This window comes from Strongyloides ratti (genome assembly GCF_001040885.1).
Source record: "Strongyloides ratti genome assembly S_ratti_ED321, chromosome : 1".
Taxonomy (NCBI): Eukaryota; Metazoa; Nematoda; class Chromadorea; order Rhabditida; family Strongyloididae; genus Strongyloides; species Strongyloides ratti.
In genome coordinates this window covers 3,098,224-3,122,793 of record NC_037307.1, presented here as the reverse complement: position 1 = coordinate 3,122,793, position 24,570 = coordinate 3,098,224, and the positions used below count along the sequence as shown (strand labels likewise).

The following is a 24,570-nucleotide window of genomic DNA, read 5'->3' as shown; positions in this document are numbered from 1 at the left end:
GATTAGATAAGAAAAAATTAAAAATGTTTTTATAAATTATTATATTATATAAAAAAAATATATTCAACTTATTTTTTTTTCATAATTTAAGTTTTATAATATAATAAACATAAATATCTTGTTGATATGGGCCATTATTAACATTAAAATAATGTGACATTATTTTGGAAAATTTGTAATTTTTGAACTTTCTATTATAAACGATTAAATTTAATTAAATATACATGTTTAATGATTATTTTTTTATCATAATAAAAATCTATCTTTACTTAAACATTAATAAAAAAAATAAATTTATTTTAAGCTATTAATCTTAATTGTAATTTATGTTTTGAAAAGATATTTATTTAATGTCAATTTGTAATTGATATATTTTAAAGTTTTCTTTTTGTTTATATAACCTTAAAACAACACCTTAAATAAAAAAATAATATAAGTGTTTGATCAAATCATAAAAATTAATCCAAGTTATTTGTGTTATTAAATTTGTTTATAATAATTATCATTTAAAATGTTTACTTTTCCTTCTTTAATTTTTATTATATAAAAATAAAAAATGTTTCAAAAATTTAAGGAATTAAAAGTTATATATATTATTTTATATTAAATAAATCAACATAAATACTATAAATAATATTTGATAAGAAATATAATTATAATATATATATTTTATTGCTTTTATGTTATTATTATATATATATATATCTTATCTGTGACCATCAAAATAAATTAATTGATAGTTACATGTTTAATAAGTTAATATTTACCTATATATCAAAATATTTTTAACCATAAAAAGAAAATTTTTAATAAAAAAATAGCAAATAAGTTTATTTACATTTTCAAAGTCATTGAATTTTTTATCTACTTTTATCTTCTCCAATAACTATTGCAATTTGAAAAATAACAAAGTAAGATATAATTATATCATGATAATTTTTACTTGTTACTTATTGTCTTATAGATAATCGCTGATCATTTATTTTAAAAAAAACATTATAAAATTTTTTATACTTTAGTATATATATATATATAAGTATCATATTTTAAAAATAAGTAATTAAGAACATCCTACAATTTAAAAATTTTCTACTATATTAATACTTTTATTATTAATTAAGTGCTCTATTAATCTAAATAACTGGCTAATAATAATAAAAACTACATTTAATCCAGTTATTATTCATTTTGTCTACTGACAATTATATTTATAATTTTAAATAAATTATTCAAAATATTATTCTTTTATCAGAAATCACCAATTTTCCTTCTACAAACACTTGTTTAACATCATCCTTAAGTAATCATTTCTTAGTAGATTTTTAAAAATGTAACTTTAAAAATTTTGATAAAAAAAAAGAACTTTTAAAAGCAACATATTTTAACACGTGCAGATAATTTATCTTTTACTTTAAAAAAAAAGTACCTTTCTATCATAGCAATGACAATTTGATCGCGTCTATAATAGTATTAACTGTATTTTTGATAAACATCATATAAATTTTTTTTAAGCCCATTTATAGGAAAGGCTCACATATATGTATATATATATCTATTTTTTTTTAAATCCATTAGCATTACTCTAAAGAAGTATTTATTTTATAAAATTTTAACAAAATATCTTTATTTTTGTCTATTCAACTATGAACAATTGTTTAGAATTTTTTATTTAACTCTTATCTTAGTTTATTATTAATTTAGTAAGCAACATAAATATGTTGTAAAAAAAAGATAGATAATTTATAAAATTGTTTACGTTAATTTGTGTAATCTTTTAACTTATTAATTAAATGACGTTTTTTATTCTTTATTTTTCTTTGAAATTTAATATCTAAGAAAAGTAGTTTGTATCTATGATATTACTTTAAGTAAAAGTAAAATTATCTTTAATTTTTATGATTATATTAATTAATAAAAAAAAATTGAATAATAATTTATTTTAAATTTTTGTTGCAAAAAATATGTAATTTTATTATAAAATTTAAATTTTATAATCAGATTAATTTTATATAAAAAAAACGAAAATTGTTAATTAATTTTAATTAAATTATATTTAAGATACTTCTTCTTAAAATCAATTCTATAAAATAAAAAAATATTTAGTGTTATAAATGGTTTTTTTAATTTTTCTTTATTTTACAAAACATTTTTTTACTTCTTAAATGTCGTTGAAAATTAAAAATTTTCCTTTTACTTTTATTATCATCATTCCAATTTTTTTATCACCATTTTATGACATTTACTAAATTTGATATTTTGAAGTATTTTTTTATGTTTAAAAGAAAAATACATAATTAAGTATAATACTTTTGAATATATATATATTATTTATATTTTTTTTGTTTCTGCACTTTGATGTGGTAATTTTTTTTTGTTATTATATGCTATTATCATTTTGGAAGAAATTTATATAATTATCAACGTAATATGTACTTTCTAAAAGTTGAACATGTGATTGTTCAAAAAAATAAAATAATTAATATATCCTGTTGTTTATATTATATACATATATATATTTATATATTACTTTTATATTGTTTTTTTTTAAACTTTTTATATCTTTCCCCTTTATCTTTTTTATTTTAGTGTTAATAATTATTATTAAAGTTCTTTTACTTAAGGGCAAGTTAGTCTTTAAACTTTTCTATAGTAACATTTATTTAATTAATTTTTTTTTCCATTGTAGATTAGTCTTTTATAACATTTTTTTTTTAAAAATAAAAAAGTACATATTTTACCTCGTTCTTGTCCAAAGCACATACTACTACTACTACTATTATTATTATTTTTTTATAGATTTTATGTATCATGAATCAAATAAATCTTTTCTTACATACTTTATTCATTTTCTCTATAATAATTTTTATAAAAACTAGTCATAAATAAATGTTAAGATCGTTTAGATATATTTTACTACAACTATTTTTTTACCTAATTTAATGGGCGTGTTATGTAGTGTAATATATAAACAAGGAAATATATCATCATTTTCTTATCATTTATTTTATTTATATTGTACTAATATTGTTTCTTCTTTTTTTTTTTTAGTATACTAGGGGAACTAATGTTTTACAATCGGTTACATGGTATTTTGAAGAGTCACAATAGTGTGCTCAAATTACAAAGATATGGCTCACTATCCTCAAAGAATAAACCTGGTACACAAGAGTTTCAAAGAGTTATGGTAAATCTTTTAGAGAATATATATTTTTTTAAAGTATAAATATTTTATTTTAGGTTGCTAATCGTGGAGAGATAGCCACAAGAATATTTCGAGCATTAACTGAAATGGAAAAGACAAGTATAGCCATATATGCTCAACAAGTAAATAATATTAAACTTAAATTTGTTTAAATTTTTTTTTTTCTATTTTTTTTTAGGATAAGAATTCAGTACATCGTTTAAAGGCAGATGAAAGTTATATTGTTGGACAGGGTCTTCCACCAGTAGCAGCATACCTTAATATAGATAATATAATAGAAATTGCTTTGAAAAATCATATAGATGCTATTCATCCTGGATATGGATTTTTGTCGGAAAGACCAGATTTTGCTCAAAAATGTAAAGAAGCTAATATTGTATTTATTGGTCCTTCAAGTGATATATTATTAAAAATGTCTGATAAAACAGCTGCTAGGTATTATTTTTCTTATTTTTTTCTTTTTAATTTATTTTTTTTTTATAGACAAACAGCTATAGAAGCAAATATACCAGTTATTCCTGGAAGTAATGGACCTGTTTTGACTGCTGAAGAAGTTAAAGAATTTGGAGCTAAGTATGGTTTTCCAATTATTGTAAAAGCAGCATTTGGTGGTGGTGGTAGAGGAATGAGAAAAATTAACGATGAAAAAGAGATTGATGAAGCATTTAGAAGAGCGTATAGTGAAGCCAAGTCAGCTTTTGGTGATGGTAGTTTGTTTGTAGAAAAATTTGTTGAACGACCAAGACATATAGAAGTACAAATATTAGGTGATAAATTTGGTAACATTGTTCATCTTTATGAAAGAGATTGTTCTGTACAAAGAAGACATCAAAAATTAATTGAAATTGCTCCTGCTCCTGTTCTTGATCCAAAAGCTAGAGAAAATATGTTAAATGATGCTTTGAAATTAGCTAGACATGTTGGTTATGAAAATGCAGGTACAGTTGAATTTTTATTAGATAACAAAGGAAAACATTACTTTATGGAAGTTAATCCAAGACTTCAAGTTGAACATACTGTTACAGAAGAAATTACAGGTGTTGATATTGTTCAAGCTCAAATAAGACTTGCTGAAGGAAAAAGTTTAGATGATATTAAATTACATCAAGAAACAATTCAAGTAAATGGTTCTGCTATACAATGTCGTTTAACAACAGAAGATCCTGCACAAAATTTCCAACCAGATAGTGGTAGAATAGAAGTTTATCGTTCTGGTACAGGAATGGGTATTCGTATTGATTCTGCATCAGCATTTCAAGGAAGTGTTATTACTCCAGACTATGATAGTTTGTTAGTAAAGATTATTGCTCATGCAAGAAATCATCCAAATGCAGTATCTAAAATGTTAAGAGCTCTAAAAGAATTCCGTATACGTGGTGTTAAAACAAACATACCATTTTTGATAAATGTTTTATCCCAACCTGATTTTGTAGATGGTGCAGTTGATACACATTTTATTGATGAAAATCCTCATCTTCTTAAATTTAATCCAAGTCAAAATCGTGCACAAAAACTTTTAAAATACTTATCTGAAGTTAGAGTTAATGGACCATTGACACCATTAGTTACTGGTGATCCACCAAAAAATGTTGTACCACCTATACCAGAAGTTTCAAATAAACCATTACCAAAAGGTTTCAGAGATATTTTATTAAAAGATGGTCCAGAAAAATTTGCTCGTGCAATTAGAAGACATAAAGGATGCCTTATTACTGATACAACAATGAGAGATGCTCATCAAAGTTTATTAGCTACAAGAGTTAGAACATATGATATGTTACAAATTGCACCATATGTTGCATCAAGTTTTACAAAACTTTTTTCACTTGAAAATTGGGCTGGAGCAACATTTGATGTTAGTATGAGATTTTTACATGAATGCCCATGGGAAAGATTAGAAAAATTAAGAGAAGCTATACCAAATATTCCATTTCAATGTCTTTTGCGTGGAGCAAATGGTGTAGGATATTCCAATTATCCTACAAATGTCATTAATAAATTCAGTGAATTAGCTGTTAAATCAGGAATGGATATTTTTAGAGTATTTGATTCACTTAATTATCTTCCAAATTTAAAAATTGGAATGGAAAGTATTGGTAATGCTGGTGGTGTTATTGAAGCAGCAATGTCATATACAGGAAATGTAGCTGATACTTCAAGAGTTAAATATAATCTTGAATATTATATGAAATTAGCTGATGAATTAATTAAAGCTGGTACACATATTTTATGTATTAAAGATATGGCTGGTTTATTAAAACCTGAAGCTGCAAGAATACTAGTTTCTGCTTTAAGAGACAAATATCCTGATATGCCAATACATGTACATACTCATGATACTTCTGGAGCAGGTGTTGCTTCAATGTTAGAATGTGCTAAAGCTGGTGCAGATATTATTGATGTTGCTGTTGATTCAATGTCTGGTATGACTTCTCAACCATCAATGGGAGCTTTTGTTTCTAGTTTAGAAGGTACTAGTTTAGATACAGGAATTAGTATGAATACTATTAGTAAATATAATGCTTACTGGGAAAGTACAAGACAATTATATGCACCATTTGAATGTACAAAAACAATGAAAAGTGGTAATTCAGATGTTTATAATCATGGAATACCAGGAGGACAATATACTAATCTTCAATTCCAATCATTTTCATTAGGTTTAGGTGATAAATTTGAAGAAGTTAAAAAGAAATATGCTGAAGCAAATGATGTTTTAGGAGATATTATTAAAGTTACACCATCATCAAAGATGGTTGGTGATTTGGCACAATTTATGACACAAAATAATTTAACAAAACAAACAGTTATTGAGGAGGCAGATGAATTATCATTCCCAATGTCAGTTGTAGAATTTTTCCAAGGAAAACTTGGTGAACCACCATATGGTTTTCCAGAACCATTAAGAACAAAAGTTCTTAGAGGTAGAGAAAAATATACAGGACCACCATCAAATTATTCTAAACCAGTTGATCTTGAAGAATTAAAAAAAGATTTAGAACATAAACATGGAAGAAAATTACGTGATGTTGATGTTTTGTCATCATGTATGTTCCCAAAAGAATTTGACGATTTTGAAAGATTCCGCCAAACATATGGACCAGTCGATAAATTACCAACTAAAGTCTTTTTAACAGGATTAGATGTAGCAGAAGAAGTTAGTGTAGATTTAGAAAAAGGTAAAACTTTATCAGTAAAATATTTAGCTAATGGTCATTTAAATGATCTTGGTGAAAGGGAAGTATTTTTTGAAATGAATGGACAAGCAAGAACAGTATTTGTTAAGGATCAAGAAGCAAGTAAAAATATAATAACACGTGCCAAAGCAATTCCAGGTATGAAAGGGTCTGTTGGTAGTCCAATGCCGGGTGAAATTTTGGAAATAAAAGTTAAAGAAGGTGATGTTGTAACAGCTAAATCTCCACTTTTTGTTCTTAGTGCAATGAAAATGGAAATGGTTATAGATGCACCTATTGGGGGAACAGTTAAGAAAGTTTATCTTATCAAAGGTGACAAAGTAAATGGTGGAGATTTAGTAATTGACATTGAATAATTTTTATCATAAATTTTTAATATCAACTTATTTTTTTTAAAAGAAATAAGAATGTAAAATAATAAATATAATTATAAACATATTTTTATTTTAATGATTATGTAGAACGTAATTACTATGAGTAAATAATATAATTACATTTTAATTAAAGGATTTTGTTTTTGAAATAATATATAATAAATATATTTATTTGAAGTATCATATAGTGACATTTTTACACATTAAAAAAAATTTTTTTTAATTAATAGTTAAATATATAAAATTTTTGTAATATAATAAAAGTTAAAAAATATTAATATTGCAAAAGTGAATAATATGTCTTTTGATGGAAATTTTACTTCTATTTGTGATATAGAACTATGGAATCAACCAGTACAACAATATCATGTTGGAGCTTTACTAGTTTTTATTACTTTACTTCCTAATTCATTTATTAATATTTATTTCTTGTACTTTTCTCTAAAAAATAACTATTTAATGAAACATAAATTTCTACAATATAATATTATAATATTTTCATGTGAATATCTTTTAGCTGGTGGTAATACAATGCTTCTTGAAGGACAATATTTGTATGCTTATTTTACTTCAACAAAAATTCATTTCTGGAGTTGTGCTATCTTAAGAACACTTCAACAGTTTACATTATTTCCTATTGCTACTTCTACATTTTTGTTAGCACTCCAAAGATTTTTTATTATTGCATGGAGTATGAAGTTACAATGGAATGTTTTATTTTTATTTTTCATTATAATTAGTTCACCTTCTTATATCAATGTCTATTTGACAATTTTCAAATCAAAGTACGTTATATTTAATGAAATTTGTACATTTTATCCCGTCCAAACAAATATTCATCTTTTGTATTTTACAACATTTATGACATCCTTCCTACCAGCTATGGCATTATTTACAAATTTTTTTACTTTTTATTTGTTAAAAAGAAAATTTAAATTATTAAAAAATGTTTCAAAGTATGAAGATCATAAAAGAGTTTTAATCAATCTTTCTATTCAATCATTAATTCCTTGTTTATCTAATTTTCCAACATTTACCTGTTTTTTTATTCAAATTTACAGTAAGTTCAAATGCCATAATTAATTCTCTCTTTTTTTTAGCACATAAACAAATACCATACCTGGTATGGAGAATTACAGATGTATTTCATTATATTCAATACAGTACATCAACATTTATAACATTAATGTCGATTAAAGAAATTAAAAAAAGTTTTTTTACAAAACTGTTATCTTTCAAAAAAATTATACTTGGTAGTTTGAAAAAGTAAATTTTAAAAAACTTTTTTTACCATGTATATTTACGTTATTCCTAAAAATAAACTTTCAAAAAAAAAAATTGATTACGAAATAAATAATTTTTTTGAACTATAGTTGTATAAAAAGAAAAATAATTGCAGCATGTATATCTTAACTACGCAAGTATATTATAAAGTTCTCAAAAAAAAAACATTATAAAAACTTATTGATATGGTAGATATAGAATAAAGAAGGATAAACCTACTATAATTTTTTTTCTAAAATAATATTGTAAGCATTAAAAAATATTAAAAATTACTTATTCATAAATTTTTTATTTGATATTTTATCAATTAATCAAAGTATTCTTTCTTTAAGTTTTTTTTTTTATTAAAAATATAGTTATTTAACAAAATTTTACAAGAAATATTTTAAAAGCAATATTACATTTTAAGTTTTCAAGTGATAAGAATGTAATAATCAAAAGACTGTTAGAATTTTATTGCAAACATAGTTTCAAAAATATATTTATAAATTTAATACAATTATTAAAAGAAATAAAATAATATCTTTGGAGTAGTTTATAGATAAAAAAAAAAGTTATGAATAGTTTATTTGTCACATACTTTTATCATACAATCAATTAATTGAATGTTATTCATCACAATATGATAAAAATAGATTAAATATTTGAGAAGGCATTAGTTCATGTAACCATAATAATTTTCTAAACAATATTTTTTAAATAAATCATTACACTTCTGTATTTTTCTTTTCTAGTTTCTTCTTATCATCTTCTTTAATTTTAAATTGATTTAATTTTTTTTTTTCTTAGATTCACTAATAAAAATAAATAGAATATGAAGTAATAATGAACCACAAAATAATGTACTACTAATAGTTAGTTTCAAACTTAATCTCTCTACAATAAAAAAATAAAATATAAAACTTTTTTAACGACATTACTTTTAAATTTAAAACTTAATATAATATAAAATATAATAATACCTTGTGTTTCAAGAACAGGAACTATTGAAAAGTTTTCTAAGAATTTTTTATCCATAAATTTCTTGTGAAAATAAAAGTAACAAGTATCACAAATTCCTTTAGGAATAAAAACTATTGAGGAAAGAAATAAAATTAAATTATATTTCTTTTTCCAATATTCTTGTCTAAGTATAGTATCATAAATTAATAATAGAAAGTAAGTTAAAATTAAAGTTAAAATGTAAGTAGTAACTAAGTATAGAAAAACATAAATAGGTAAATGCTGCGTTTCATTTATAAGTAAAAATATATCAATTATTATATCTAAAAAAATTTTTTAAAATCACTTTTAATTTCATCACACTTTAAATGAGATTTATTATTATCACAATTTTTTTATTCATTTCCATTGTTTTTTTTTCTGTACTACATTTAGTCAATTGTTTATCATTAAAGTTGTTTAAATAATTAATCAAATTAATTTATTTCATCTTCTTTTTTTTTCATTATGCAAAATAATGTTCTAAAATATTATTATAAAGAAGTTTTATATTTAAATTTCTTCTTAATTATGAAAACTTTTTATATCAAAAATAGTTATAAAATAAGTATTTTATAATTTTTTGAAATCTAATATAACATTTTTCAAATTAACATATTTATAATATCAAAAATTAACATAAAAATGAACGAGTATGAATGTATGTTTCAAGTGCCAAGTTGGAATCCAATATATTTTTGAATACTTTTTGTAACTTTTTGAAAAGTATTATTATAACTTATTTTTTATCATAGACAAGCTTTTTGAAATAAATTAAATGAAACTAGTTTTATTACCAAGCATTAAGTTTCAGTTTAAGTATTAAAAAATCAGAAAAACATTGAATATTTAGAAACTTTTCCACCCTTTCCTATATCTCGCTTCAAGTCTAAGATAAAAAAAGCAATTTTCTCAAAAGACTTCTAATCAATTTTTATTTAGATTATACACTTAAAATATTTTTATATCTTTAACCTTTCTTGAGATATTAAAAAATAATGGCAAAAACTTAAGTGCGCAAAAATACAATATACTATATTTCAAAATAGATTCACATTCTGAAAAATCTTCAATGTGCACTATAAACAAAAGCTTGTAAGAATTACAATGCATCAAGTCTCACGTTTATAGTAGTTTGTTCCCTAAATTTATAAAAATATACTTGAATTTTTTTATCATATTTCAAGTTTGATACAATCCATGATAATAAAACAATACATTGTCATACTTATATTCAAAAAAAAACTTTTTTTATAAAATTACTACAAATAAATGATAATAAATAAATACAATTTTTATAAAATATATTATAGTATATTTTTGATTTAAAATATTCATAATCTTAAAAAATATTATCAAAATTGAATCACAAAAAAAAATTTTAAGTTAATTAAACAACTTAAATATTTTTATATAATTAAAAAAATACAATTAAAAACATAAGACATTGCTTTATTTATTTAATAAATAAATAAAACAATGAAATTTCCTTAATTCAAAATTTTATCATATATGAAACAAAATTAAAAAATTGTATTTATATGTAATAATGAGAAAACGATATTTGTACATAAAAAAAATTATTTTATTTAATTATTCCTTTTTTAAAGAAATAATTAAATTTAAATTTTGACTCCAGATATCTTTTATTTTGTTTTTTTTATCTATTGTATATTTAATTGCTCCCAAAATTTATGGTAATTTAAGTTACAATTGCTTCTGTTAGCAACGTTTTTCTATCCTTTCTACAAAAACATGCCAACATTTGATATGCACAATGTATTAGATAATAGATAGTTTGAATAAATAAAACAATTTTAAATTCAGTTGTACTAGTAACTAAAGAAAAAAAATTAATTTATTCAAAATTTTTAAATGAAAACTTACTATTTTGAATGTATAAATAATTAACATTTAAATATAAGCTAGTTAGAAAGAAGATAAAACCAATTATAGCTATTAGATACAATATTAATTTAGAACTGCAACATTTAGATACATCAAATATAACACCAGTAATTAAAAAAATATTAAATATGTATGATGTTGTTGTAAAATTTACAATAATTGTTTCTGGATATAAATTATCTAGATAATATATATTAAAAGTTTCAAAATCTTTTGATATACCAAAGTGTAGAGCTAAAAAAAAAATTATTCTTTCAAGTAAAAGACACAGTAAAGATCCAGATAAAAAAAATTTTGTACTTGCTTCCATTTTCTTTATACATTATTTCTAGTATAATATTGTAATATAACATTATTTTATATGTACAATAAATATTCAAATTTTTTTATTATTCTATTTTTGCCTTAATTAAGTAGCAAAAATTTTAATAATGAGATATGATATATCCATTTCAATAATATTAAATTTTAAAAAATAAAATATATCTACTTATAATATAATTTTTATTCATAATATAAGATATGAATTAATCTGAAATTGTGGTTGCCTTTAATTTTAGATAAAGATGTTTAAATAATAAAACAACATGTGTTATCAACATAACATTTTGTATAATAAAACACAAAATACTAAAAGTTTTTAATTTAACTAAAAAAAAATAGTATAATTTTTAAATAATATTATATTATAACTAACCTTTTTCATTAGAAAATATAACTACAGCAAAACAATAACAACCAAATAATGTTATAAATATTCCAGAAATTAAAATTAACATAAATATAAAATTTGTACAATCTTTAAGAAAAGATAAATTTAAAATATAAATAACAATTAAAAAAATATCTACTATTGATAAAAGTAAATGAATTAAATCAAGAGCTTGAGCAATTTCATAATTTGACACAATACTATATATTTGATGTTCTGTTCCAAGGACTATTAAAAAATTTAATAATATACAAAATAATACTGGTAAAAAAAAATATTTTACCTTCATTTTTATGTTTATTTTTACAGAAAAAAAAAGATATATCAAAAAAAAAATTACATATTGGTATATGAATTAATTCTTATATATTTAAATTTTAATAATAACAGTTATTTTTTAATTATTATTAATTTTATATAATTATTGTATTTATGTAAAAAAAATTTTTTTTATTTTATATTCAATAAAATAAAAGTAGTAATATAATTTCATAGTTAAAAATAAACAAAAAAAAACTATTTCAATTTCAATTAATTTAAATAAAATAAATTAAAATGATTAATAAAAAATATAATTTAATTAAAAAAATAATACCAACCCATTTAATTTTCCTCAACAACTGTTTCCTTTATATAATAATATTAGTTTAATCTATTTTCATTATATTAGAATTTAAAAACATTTAACATTTCTATTGTAAAAAAAAAATAAAAAATAATTTTCTTTAGTTAAATTTATTTACTTATATTAATGTACCTATTGGAAATAGGTATTTTCCTGTGACGAATAAAAAAATACATAACATAATATAAATATTTTATGAATCATAATGTTGATAAGTCAAATTATATGATGTATAAATTATTGTTTTTTTTATTGTTGTTGTATTTCTATTAAAAAATGTTAAACTCCCACAACTATTTCTATATAATATTTTAAAAACTTATGTATAATATTGTATGATAAACTTTTTTTTTATGAATCGATTTTTATTGTACTTTTTGTAAGAAGATTAAAAAATTTATAAATATTTTTATACTATATTCTAATCATGAAGTATTTAATTTTTTTTCCTCAGCAATGTAAGCATTTATTATTAAATCCTTTTTTTTAGATAAAAGAAATGTTATTATTTTTTGTTGTACTTTGTGCTTTTAATAGTTGTACTTTTTAAAAACTTTTTAAAAGAGATTAATTTAATGTAAAAAAATAATTTTAAAAAAATAATGATTACTTGTATGGATAGTTAACATTAGTTATGTATATGATATTAACAAAAAAAAATGTATAGATCAAATGACCCAGCAAAAATATATTGATAACTCATAATTATTACAATCATTTGAGTATAAAATCATCAATATATATTAGAAAAGACAATTTGAAAAATACTATCTTTTTTTTTGTAATGTAATAAATTTACAAATTTTTTTTAAAAAAAAAGTATTATTTTAATCCTTTCAATGAAACATGTATATATTAACTAGTATTTTATCAAAGAGAAAATATTATTATTGTATAAATTTGTTTTAGCAAGCTAAAATATTATTTTAGTTGAGAGATCATGCATATGACACTTGATTCAAAAAAAAAATAATAGATTTAATTTTTTACTCATAGTTTCAAAATTTTTTTTAAATCTTTTAATAAAATAATGACCATATCAAGTACTTCTTATGTTAAAGTATAAGTAGTATTATTAAAATTTTCTTTCATTGAAATATAGCTTTTTTTTATATCATATTAAGATGATTTAGTTTGTAACATATAAGCATTTAGGATAATAATCTTATCATTGAAAATTTTTTTTTTTTCAGTAAATAATCAAGCCAATAATTATTTGCTAAGATGACAAATAAAATATTATATTTATACAAAATATATTGTTATCTTTTGTTAATACAAAAATTTTGAAATTTTATTTAAAAATATTATTAAATTGAATGAGGTTAAAAAAAATTAATATTTTATTATATACACGATTTTTTTTCTTTATCGAAATTTTATTTTCCTATCATTAAATTTTATTTACATAAACAAGCATAATTCATTATTTATGGTAGGAATTATATAGGCAAATATAAATAAAATTTATTTTGACATTAACTATTTTATCGGATATGATTAATTTTTAATAAAATAAATGTATATATTATATTAGGTATCTTTTTTCTTCTTCTGCTAAATAATTTACTATAAAAACTATTTTTATTAGTTTATTTAAACTTTATTCTATTTTTAAAAAAAAATAAAAGTAAATGATTTTTTATTTTGTTAATAAAAAACATTTTAATAAATTTATTTATATCCTTAATAATTATTTAACATTTTATTTTTTTATTTGTAAAAGAAGAATGTCATTTTATATTTTAGATAATTTGATTGTTTTATCATATTCTTTTGTTTATTTTATACGTTAAAAAAAAACATATTTGATGATAAAAAAATTTTTTATGAAATGTATTGTTCTTTTATTAGGATATTATATAAAACATTTTGAAAAAAAAAAAAAAACTTGGAAACAAATACACATCTTATTGTTACAAATATTTCATACCTTCTTTTTTTAAATAAATTTTAAACTATAATAAAAAATTTGTATCTTAGAAACAAACATTATTAATATTATGCTTTTTCATTTCTTAATATCAATTTAAATATTTAATTGTAAAAAGTACCATTCCATATCTAATAGTAAATGTACTATTCTCATACTTTATTACTTTTAATTTAATGTTTAAATAATAATAATAAATATACATCTACAATGAATACTACATTTCTTCATCTATATTAGTTAAAAATTCTAGTTATTAAATTGTTAATAAATATTTTAATTGGATATTATTATAATTTGTTATTTCTATTTATAGCTTACTGACTTTTTATAAGATTCTTATTTTTTTATATGATTTATATTTATTTAATTTCCTATTTTAATTTATAAAATTAAATTGCAATTTTTTTTTAAATATATAATTAATATGTATATCTTAGTTATTATTACTTTTTTATGAAGAAAAAAACCAATAACTTACATCCTATTTTATGTATGATAACTATATATATATACGTTAGTGTTAGCAACCATGATATAAAATTGTAAGTTCATCTAAATTTTTTATTATTTTTTTTATTATTATTCCATATTTAAACTATTTTAAAATATTTAAAAGATTTTGACCAACATATTAGTTTTATTCGTTTTATTTATTTTTTATCAAATCAGCTGTTTCATTTTTTTTTTATTAATATACTTCATATTTATTTTACTCTAACTAAATACTCAAAAATTAATTCACATTAACTTATCTTTTTAATTTTAAAAATTTCTTCAAATTTGCAACACTCAATTGTTTAACAAAAAGAATAAGACAGTTGATTGTAGTGTTGATACTAAATTAAGCAAGTTTTTATAAATTTCTTTTATCAGTAAACATTATTTATAAAAAAAAAATTATTTATTTGAATAAAAATTGTCTTTATAAAAGAAAGTTTTTATTGATGATCAATTTGTCATTCTTATATAAATATGATTCATACCCCCTTATCAATATCTGACTTATTTACCTAATAATTTGTGATTAGAAAAATTATCATCGAGCATCATGAATAATCAACAAATTTTTATTTTATCATTGACACTCCTATAAAAAATTTTTTATATATAATGACATAACTTCAATTTCTATCTTTAGTTTATAAAATTTGACTTTTTTTTAATATTATATCTGTTCCTGTATTACTTTAAATAATTTTTAATTATTTAATTGTTTATTAAAAATAAAAAAAATTTTTTTTTAAATATAATTATCTTTTTATAAAGTATATATGACGTAATATTAATTGTAAATATAAATTTAATGTAATCATTTAAAAAAATTTTTTTATTTATCTTAAAATAATTATAAAATTTATGATATTAACAAAAAAAAAGAATTTTTAATAAATAAAAAATTACATAAATTTTATATAAAAATTATATATCAAGAGTTTTAATATTTGTGTATAAAGTGATGATGACAAAACCAGTAAGCTTAAATAAAATAAAAATTTTTAACATGATATAGCTGTTCAAATACGATATTTAATATTATAGTCATACTTTTATATTTTAATTTTTATATATTTCCTGGTATAACTTTTATATTCTTAATTAATATTAAAATTCTATTTTTATATAGTAATAATAATAAAACTTATTTATAATATTATATATATCTCTTTTTTTTCAGTTTTATTCACTAATTATTATTAATTTTATTGTACCAATATGTGTGCAAGTAATCTTTTTGGATGTGGATATGTACTGCTAATGGTTTGTGGAGTGGCTCTCTCTGCCTTAGCTTTATTTTATCCAGGTAATTATAATTAATAAATTGAGAAAAAATTAATTAATTAATCTTTTTTTTTTAGCGGGAATTATAATTGATAAAGCTTCCCCAGTATTTAAAGAATGTCTTCAAAATAATAAAAATTGTGATAAAGCAAAAACTATTCTTGATTCTGATATCTTGCCATATTCATGTTCTTTTGCCACATTATTTAATTTACTTGAAAATAAAGATTTTGATAATATAAAAGTAGAATGTGGTAAAGATTATCTTGATAAAGTTGACAAACAAATAAAAACAATCTGGATATCTTCAGCTACTGGTATTGCAATTTCTGGAGTTGGTGTTCTTGCTGGTATCCTTACAATTGTCCTATTCTCTTGTTGTGGATGTTTAAGAGCCATTCCAATGATTTTATTGACAGCTATTGGTGTGGCTTTAACAGCATGTATGATTACATTTGTCGTTTGTTACCATGATAAAATGGATTATTATGATGATAAAATAAGTTCATTGTTTCCAAATTATGATCCAACAACAATGATTAGGAATACATTCTGGTTTGGTATTGGTGCAGTTGTAGCTGGTGGAGCCAGTGCAATAGTGGCATTCTTTGGTATATTTTCATCACTAACATGTTGTTGTTAATTCCCTACTCCTTATCATTAACTATTAAAATATTTTCTACAATTAATTAAAAAAAAAATAAAACTAATCAAATAAAATTTTAAGGAATAAATTTTTTGAAAGGTAATATAAACTTTTTCTTTTTTTCTAAATAATTTAATAATATTTCTTTTATAGGTTATTTATCAACTATTATTATTTTTATTTCTTTTTTTTTGTAATTTTCTTGTAAATAGAAAGCAATAACTTGTTGCTCTTATTAATGCCATCATATCTTGTTTAATTTCTAATTAATAAAAAAATTTTAAATTATTTAACAAAAAAAAAATTTTTATTTCAAGGGTAAAATAATTTTATTTAAAAGGTAATTTAATAAATTTCAAAAAGATTGCATGACAAAATTTTTTAAACAATGGTATATTTTAATTTATTTTTTAAATAATTATCATGAAAATTATTAATAATTACAAGATAAAGAAAAAATTTTTTACAAAATAAATAAATTTGTCAAAAAGTGTATCACTTATCATATTTAAAACAATTTTCAAAAATATTTTTAAAAGTATAAAACATAATTTAATCTCCCATGTTATAATAAAATTTTATATTAAGTAAAATAAAATATATTTTTTATCAATTCAATCAGGGAACACTAGTGATATACTACTCTATATCATCATACATTTTTTAATAAGTTTCTAATAACATTAATTAATGTTTAAAAATCTTATAATATATTTAACAAAGAAAATAGTACAATATTCACATTTAATATCAACATTCGTAGTTACATTTTATTAAATCATTTATTAGTTTTTTATAAATGTTAAATATATATAACTTTTATCAAATGGTTTTAATAATTTTTTTTAAATTGTTTCAAAGTACATTTATATCTTATTCTAAAACTATTTAATATCTTATTTCTATTTAATTAATAGTTTGGTTAAGTTTTGTGTCTTTTATTTTTATCAATTTAATGAGTATAATTTTTGTTAAGTGTTATATAATTATTATTTTATTGTTTTTATTTTCATAATAGATTATTATTATTATTTTTAGAAAAAATGGGAACAACTAAAAGACGATCTGATACAATAGATGAAGATATCAATAGAACAAAAGTTTTAAAGCTGGAAGATACAAATAATAAAGTAATTTCCAATGATACATATGTTAATAATTGTTCAAAAAATTCAACTTCTGATAGTGATGATAATTTAAATGTTGAAATGATTTTTGGGAAAAATAACAATTCTGATCATTCATCAAATTATGATATTGAAGATTATTATGAATTTAGTTCACAAAGTATTGCGGATGATAATTTTACAAGTGAAAGTTCGTCTAGTGAATCTATAAACGAAAAAGATATGGAGGAAAATGAAACTGAGGCAAAATCAATTTCAAAAAAACATGGTACTCCTGAAGGTACTCCTAAAAATCCTATGTGTACTGAAAGTAAAATGAAAAATATCAAACTTTTCCGAAATAAAAATAAAAATGAACAAGAAGTGGAAAGGAATGAAATGATTCAAGACAATATTTTGAATAATACAACAGCAACAATGGAAGACAATGAAAATGATGAAATAATTGTTAATAAGAATCAAGGAACAAGTACACAACATGAAGAAAATAATAGGATCTTAACATTAGTCCCATATGGTTTATATGTATATGATGTGGAGTATGAAGATATGAAGGCTGAAGTATCTGATAATAATACAGTGAAAATAACCTTATTAAATACTGTTGGAACAAATATAATGTCCGAGGTTATTGAAAAAATGCCATCTGATCCATATTTTGAGTGGGATGTAACTCAGGAACGTATGATGAATGCACATTATTTAATGAATACATTTGAAGCAAGAAAAAATAGAACTGACAATGATCTCCTTACGGCAGTTTTAATTAAAGGTTCATTTTTTACTGATTATTCTATTAGGGCTAATATTATTGAAAAAATTGTTACTATTACATTGTATGGTTGCCAAGATCAAGACATTAGCATAAAAACATTTCGAAGATTTTTTAAAAAAGAGTAATCTATTTAAGTTATACTTTCATACGGTCTATAGGTTAATTTTTTTGTTGTTGTTATTTTCTGATTAAAATTATACATTTGTGATAAAAAATAAAATATATTATAAATTAAATCAAAACTATATATATCTTTTTAAGTTTAAAAATAATTTTTTTTAAAAAAGTTAAGTTTATTGTACCAATATCCATTTTTCTTTAAAAAAAACATTTTTAAATCTTAGATAAATATGAAAAAAATTTTATTAGCATAAATTTAGTTTATATATTTCAAGAATAAATTTATCAGTGAAAGTCAAAGGCACACTTTGATATTCATCTCAAGTGGAATTGTGTATATTTAATTGGTAATATGTTACTCTTAGAGTGAAGCTTCTTTAGTAGTGTAACAACTATATTTTCTAAGTTCCAAAAAAACTACTTTGTTATTTATTTTAATGGTTTTTGGTATTTTGATGTTGTTGTTAATTTTTCACTTTTATCATTAAATAATAAAACCGTTGGAAAAATTGTTTTTTTTTCACGTTAAAAGTTGTTTATTTTTTTATTTATTTTAGGTTTCAGAGATGTTATCAAACGGTGGTAGATTTACTTCCCGTTTATTGAAAGCCTCAGTCTTAACTAGAGGACCACAAACAAATCAAACATCAATAGCTTCTCAATCAACAACACCAGCTAAAACTCCAGAAAAGATAGAAGTTTTTATTAATGATAAACCTGTTTTGGTTGATCCAGGAATGACAATTCTTCAAGCATGTGCTATAGCAGATATTGATATACCACGTTTTTGTTATCATGATCGTTTATCAATTGCTGGTAATTGTAGAATGTGCTTGGTTGAAGTAGAAAAATCTATCAAGCCTGTAGCTTCATGTGCCATGCCTGTTATGAAGGGAATGAGAGTTAAAACACATTCTGATTTTGCTAAAAAAGCTCGTGAAGGTGTAATGGAATTTTTACTTGTTAATCATCCTCTTGATTGTCCAATTTGTGATCAAGGTGGAGAATGTGATTTACAAGATCAATCCATGGCTTTTGGTAGTGATAAGGGAAGATTACAAAATGATTATGATGGAAAAAGAGCTGTAGAAGATAAGGATATTGGTCCTCTTGTAAAGACATCTATGAACAGATGTATTCAATGTACACGTTGCGTACGATTTGCCAACGAAATTGCTGGTGTAGCTGATTTTGGAACAACTGGACGTGGAAATGAAATGCAAATTGGTACATATGTTGAAAAATTATTTGCTTCTGAATTGTCTGGAAATGTCATTGATCTTTGTCCTGTTGGAGCTTTAACATCTCGTCCATATAGTTTTATGGCTCGTCCATGGGAAACAAGAAAAACAGAATCTGTTGATGTAATGGATTCTTTAGGTTCAAATATTGTTGTTACTCATCGTACAGGTGAGATTTTTAGAATCATCCCAAGAATGAATGATGATGTTAATGAAGAATGGATTTCTGACAAAACAAGATTTGCTGTTGATGGTTTGAAGAGACAAAGATTAACTCAACCAATGTTAAAGAAAGGTGGAAATCTTGTACCTGTAACATGGGAAGAAATTTTATTTACCATTGCAAACAAATTAAAAAGTACCCCATCTGATAAGGTTGCTGCAATTGCTGGTGGTTTGAATGATGCTGAATCAATGGTTGCTTTAAAAGATCTTTTCAATAGACTAAATTGTGAAAATATTTACACCGAAGATTATTTCCCAACATCTTCTGGTGGTATTGACATTCGTTCCAATTATGTCATGAACGATAAAATTGCTGGTATTGAAGAATCTGATGTTTTATTGTTGGTTGGAACTAATCCAAGATACGAAGCTCCTGTTTTAAATGCACGTATTCGTAAGACATACTTAGCTACACCATTAGAAGTTGGTGTTATTGGATCTGAGGTTGATCTTACTTACGATTATACTTATCTTGGATCAAATGCTTCTGTTCTTGACGATATTGCTTCAACTGAATTTGGCAAGAAGCTTGGTTCAGCAAAATCACCTATGATTATTGTTTCCTCTGATGCTTTGAAAGGAGAAGATGGAGCTAAATTGTTAGGAAATTTACAAACAATTGCATCAAAATTATCAGAATCATCCGGAAAAGCCGTTATTAATGTTTTGGCAAAAACTGCAGCTCAAACAGCTGCATTTGACATTGGTCTTAAACCATTTAACACTTTAGGTGATACCAAAGATTTGAAATTAGTATATCTTTTGGGAGCTGATGAAACAGGACTTGATAAAAGTAAACTTGACAAGGATTGTTTTGTTATTTATCAAGGGCATCATGGAGATTCAGGTGCTGAAAATGCCGATGCCATTCTTCCTGGATCAGCATACACAGAAAAAGATGGAATATATGTTAATACAGAAGGCCGTTCACAAGTAGGTTTCCCAGCCATAGCCCCACCAGGAGATGGGCGTGTTGATTGGAAGATTATTCGTGCCATAAGTGAAGTTACTGGTGTTAAACTTCCATATGATTCTTTAAGAGAAATTAGATATCGTCTCACACAAATTGCACCACATTTTGGTAAAACTGGCGCCGTTCAAAGTACAGGATTTTTAAAACAAGCACTTCAACTTGCTACTGTAAGTTTATTTTGTAATACTATAGCTATTTAAAATTTTGCATTTTAGACAGGAAAGATTAATAAAGATTTAACAGTAAAACAAGTAAAATTAGAAGATTTTTACATGACTAATACAGTATCAAGAGCTTCACCAACAATGGCTGAATGTATAAAGGCAGCACAAAAGTATACTTCTCATCCACATAAAGATAGTTTCCAAGAAAAAGTTGCAGCAACAAATTAGAAAAGTGTTAAATATTTTTAATACTGAAATTTGAAGATGGAAAAATGTTTTTGGTACTAATGTTTTCTTTAGGCTATATATATAAATATTTTAAAAGATCAAAAATTGTTTTATATTTATCTTCATATTATATAGGAGATATCTTTAACTTTTCATAATATCAAGGTTAAATTTGAAATTGTAAAATTTTCTTTTAGCTTTCAAACATTTTAAAAATTTTTCTGTAAGAGTAAATGACAATGATCGGGAGAATGAAATTTTTTTATATCACTGAAAATAATAACGTTACAGCTATGAAATTTATTTTTCTAGACAAACTTTTGAATAGAAATCGAATGAAATTAGTCCCATCTTCATAGTATAAGTATTTGCTGAGATACTGAAAAGTCGGTAACAATGAATATTTTAGAAAAATTTCCGCCTTTGTTCATATCTCGCTTCAAAATCAAGATAAATTAAATTAAATTTCTGCAATCGTCTTCTAATTAGTTTTCAAATGGAGTCCACCTTCAAAATATTTTTATACCTTTAACCACTTTCGAGATATAAAAAAATGGTGACAATGGATTGCGCGCGAAAAAGTACCAGGCACAGTATTTCAAGAACGGTTGAAAATTTAAAAATCTTTTCAACGTAGGGTATACCTTAAATTATGAAAGAAGCCCAGCGCATCTGGTTTTATGCTTCTGTGACTTCATTAACTTGAGTTATCGCTAGATTCTTTAAACTTTTTTTTAAACATATTTCTTATCATATCTTCATTTTTAGAAGTCCTATGAAGATGTGAATAGGCTTAATGAATTTCCCGTAAAAAATTGATCTAGAAAAAAGTATTTATTTTTAAAATTTACAAAATTATCATAAAAATCCAGATTTACAAAAAAATATTCCACCATTTCGCCCTTCAACTTTGAATCTTTATAACTCCTGAAGTTTCAATTTTAGAATATTGTTGATTATATTCAAAATTCATCCTATTTCAAAGGCTATCGAATGACTGTAGTGGCATATTCAAATTCCAAAAAAAGTTGTCTTTTTTTTGTCATATTTTTAGAGGAAAAATCGGAAATCTAGAAAATTTTCAGCCAATTTTTATATCTCTGAAAATAATAATGTTAAAGCTTTGAAAATTATTAATCTAGAATAACTTTTGATAAGAAATCGTATGAAACTGGTCCCATCTTCAAAAGGTCATTATTTGCTGAGATACTGAAAAGTCGGAAACAATGAATATTTTAGAAAAATTTCCGCTTTTGTTCATATTTCGCTTCAAAATCAAGATAAATGCAATCAGATTTCTGCAATCATCTTCTAATGAGTTTTCATATAGGGTCTACCTTCAAAAATTTTTTATATCTTTTACCACTTTCGAGATATAAAAAAATGGTGACAATGGATTACGCGCGAAAAAGTACCAAGCACAATATCTCAAGAACGGTTGAAAATTTGAAAATCTTTTCAACGTAGGGTATGTCTAAAATTATGAAAGAAGCACAGCGCATCAGGTTTCATGGTTCTGTGACCTCATTTACTTGAGTTATCACTAAATTCCTGAAACATTTTTTTTATCATATTTCTTATCATAACTTCATTTCTAGAAGTTCTATGAAGATGTGAATAGGCTAAATGAATTTGTCCTAAAAAATTGATCTAGAAAAAAGTATTTATTTTTAAAATTTATAAAATTATCATAGAAATCCAAATTTACAAAAAAATATTCCACCATTTCGCCCTTTAACTTTGAATCCATATAACTCCTGAAGTTTCAATTTTAGAATATTGTTGATTATATTCAAAATTCATCCTATTTCAAGGGCTATCGAATGACTGTAGTGACATATTCAAATTCCAAAAAAAGTGTATTTTAATTTTTATTAAAAAAATTTTTGCATATTTATAATATTCAAATATTCAAAAAAAATTTCTAAAAAGTTAATGACTCTAAAATTAAGCCAAATTTTTGTTATTCTTTTTATAATTAATTTCTGCTCATTTTCTAAACTTTAAGTTTCAAATAAATTTTAAAACAATAAAATAAACACAAGGAATATGTATTTATTTTTATAGTTGTTTTATCAATTATATAAACAATCATGATTATAATTGTAATTTTTGTAAATAAATTTTTGCTTTTTTAATATGTTAACTGTAGTATTTTTTTTAAACTTTTAAATATAGAAACAAAAATAGTAAAATAAATTTAAATTTTGGTAAAAATTTATTTATTGTAATATTTTAAATTAAACGAAGTACTGTCAACTATTATAATATTAAAGAAGAAGTCATTTACAAAAATCCATACAATCTTTGTATGTAAGAAAATTATTTAGATTTCCATCATTTCGAAAATATGAAAATCTTACACAATGACCAAATTCTTTTTTGAAAGCATATCTTCCAATATGTTTAAGTTCATTGTATTCTTTTCCACTATCCCATTCCATTGAACAAATGTAATCTTTAAAAAATGACATTATTTATTAATTTATGATTTATTACCTTTACTAGGACAACAGATATCATTTTGACAAATAAAACCACTAGAACATGAATTATCATTTTTTAAGGAGCATGATTTAATATCATTTTTTAAATTTGGTGTATATGTACCATTGCATTTAATAGCTAATTCTAGTGTAATGTTAGATGTTTTGATAGTAGAACAAGTTTCTTTACATTCATCAGCTGATTTGAAATTATTTTTATTACCACCACAACCTTTATATGTAAATGGGCTACATATCTTATATTTGGTATGATAAAAAAATCTTTTCTCCTCAATTCCATCAGAACACTGATATCCTAAATCACGTACCTCCATACAGCTATCATTTCCTTTCAAAAAAATTGGAAAAAGTAAAAAAAAATAAAAAATTTGAAGTAACATTATAATAAAAATTTACAGAAAATATTTGATAATTAATTAATTTACTTAATAATGACACTATATTTTAAAATTTCCTCCAAATAATTACATTTAAACTTGTTTTAAAAAAAAAGGAAAGATAGGTTATAGACAACCTCCATTACTTTATTAACCTTTCAACATAAAAGACAGTAAAGTTTTTGTTCT

General features: G+C 22.2%; 8 protein-coding genes across 8 annotated transcripts; 5 read left to right on the top strand and 3 right to left on the bottom strand.

Annotated features, from left to right (window-relative positions):
• Positions 1 to 3,064: 3,064 nt before the first annotated feature.
• On the top strand, positions 3,065 to 6,755 carry SRAE_1000100800 (Pyruvate carboxylase; the record flags this gene model as incomplete). The annotated part of the gene is made up of 4 exons (XM_024647909.1): positions 3,065 to 3,184; positions 3,238 to 3,324; positions 3,381 to 3,637; positions 3,686 to 6,755. The coding sequence occupies 4 exons, from the start codon at positions 3,065 to 3,067 to the stop codon at positions 6,753 to 6,755; spliced, it is 3,534 nt and encodes a 1,177-aa protein (XP_024501940.1).
• Positions 6,756 to 7,070: 315 nt separating this feature from the next.
• Positions 7,071 to 8,043, top strand: SRAE_1000100700 (Hypothetical protein; the record flags this gene model as incomplete). The annotated part of the gene is made up of 2 exons (XM_024647908.1): positions 7,071 to 7,833; positions 7,874 to 8,043. The coding sequence occupies 2 exons, from the start codon at positions 7,071 to 7,073 to the stop codon at positions 8,041 to 8,043; spliced, it is 933 nt and encodes a 310-aa protein (XP_024501939.1).
• A 2,697-nt stretch (positions 8,044 to 10,740) lies between these two features.
• Positions 10,741 to 11,256, bottom strand: SRAE_1000100600 (Hypothetical protein; the record flags this gene model as incomplete). Its single annotated transcript, XM_024647906.1, has 2 exons — positions 10,741 to 10,877; positions 10,926 to 11,256. 2 exons carry the CDS (start codon positions 11,254 to 11,256, stop codon positions 10,741 to 10,743), a joined length of 468 nt encoding a protein of 155 aa, XP_024501938.1.
• A 217-nt stretch (positions 11,257 to 11,473) lies between these two features.
• SRAE_1000100500 (Hypothetical protein) lies at positions 11,474 to 11,725 on the bottom strand (the record flags this gene model as incomplete). The annotated part of the gene is made up of 2 exons (XM_024647905.1): positions 11,474 to 11,595; positions 11,644 to 11,725. 2 exons carry the CDS (start codon positions 11,723 to 11,725, stop codon positions 11,474 to 11,476), a joined length of 204 nt encoding a protein of 67 aa, XP_024501937.1.
• A 4,207-nt stretch (positions 11,726 to 15,932) lies between these two features.
• SRAE_1000100400 (Hypothetical protein) lies at positions 15,933 to 16,841 on the top strand (the record flags this gene model as incomplete). The annotated part of the gene is made up of 4 exons (XM_024647904.1): positions 15,933 to 16,020; positions 16,076 to 16,609; positions 16,726 to 16,743; positions 16,798 to 16,841. 4 exons carry the CDS (start codon positions 15,933 to 15,935, stop codon positions 16,839 to 16,841), a joined length of 684 nt encoding a protein of 227 aa, XP_024501936.1.
• An 846-nt stretch (positions 16,842 to 17,687) lies between these two features.
• SRAE_1000100300 (Hypothetical protein) lies at positions 17,688 to 18,671 on the top strand (the record flags this gene model as incomplete). The annotated part of the gene is made up of 1 exon (XM_024647903.1): positions 17,688 to 18,671. The coding sequence occupies one exon, from the start codon at positions 17,688 to 17,690 to the stop codon at positions 18,669 to 18,671; it is 984 nt and encodes a 327-aa protein (XP_024501935.1).
• Positions 18,672 to 19,232: 561 nt separating this feature from the next.
• On the top strand, positions 19,233 to 21,497 carry SRAE_1000100200 (NADH-ubiquinone oxidoreductase 75 kDa subunit, mitochondrial; the record flags this gene model as incomplete). The annotated part of the gene is made up of 2 exons (XM_024647902.1): positions 19,233 to 21,272; positions 21,321 to 21,497. The coding sequence occupies 2 exons, from the start codon at positions 19,233 to 19,235 to the stop codon at positions 21,495 to 21,497; spliced, it is 2,217 nt and encodes a 738-aa protein (XP_024501934.1).
• Positions 21,498 to 23,021: 1,524 nt separating this feature from the next.
• On the bottom strand, positions 23,022 to 24,318 carry SRAE_1000100100 (Proteinase inhibitor I2, Kunitz metazoa domain-containing protein; the record flags this gene model as incomplete). Its single annotated transcript, XM_024647901.1, has 3 exons — positions 23,022 to 23,119; positions 23,800 to 23,955; positions 23,997 to 24,318. 3 exons carry the CDS (start codon positions 24,316 to 24,318, stop codon positions 23,022 to 23,024), a joined length of 576 nt encoding a protein of 191 aa, XP_024501933.1.
• Between the last annotated feature and the right edge of the window lie 252 nt (positions 24,319 to 24,570).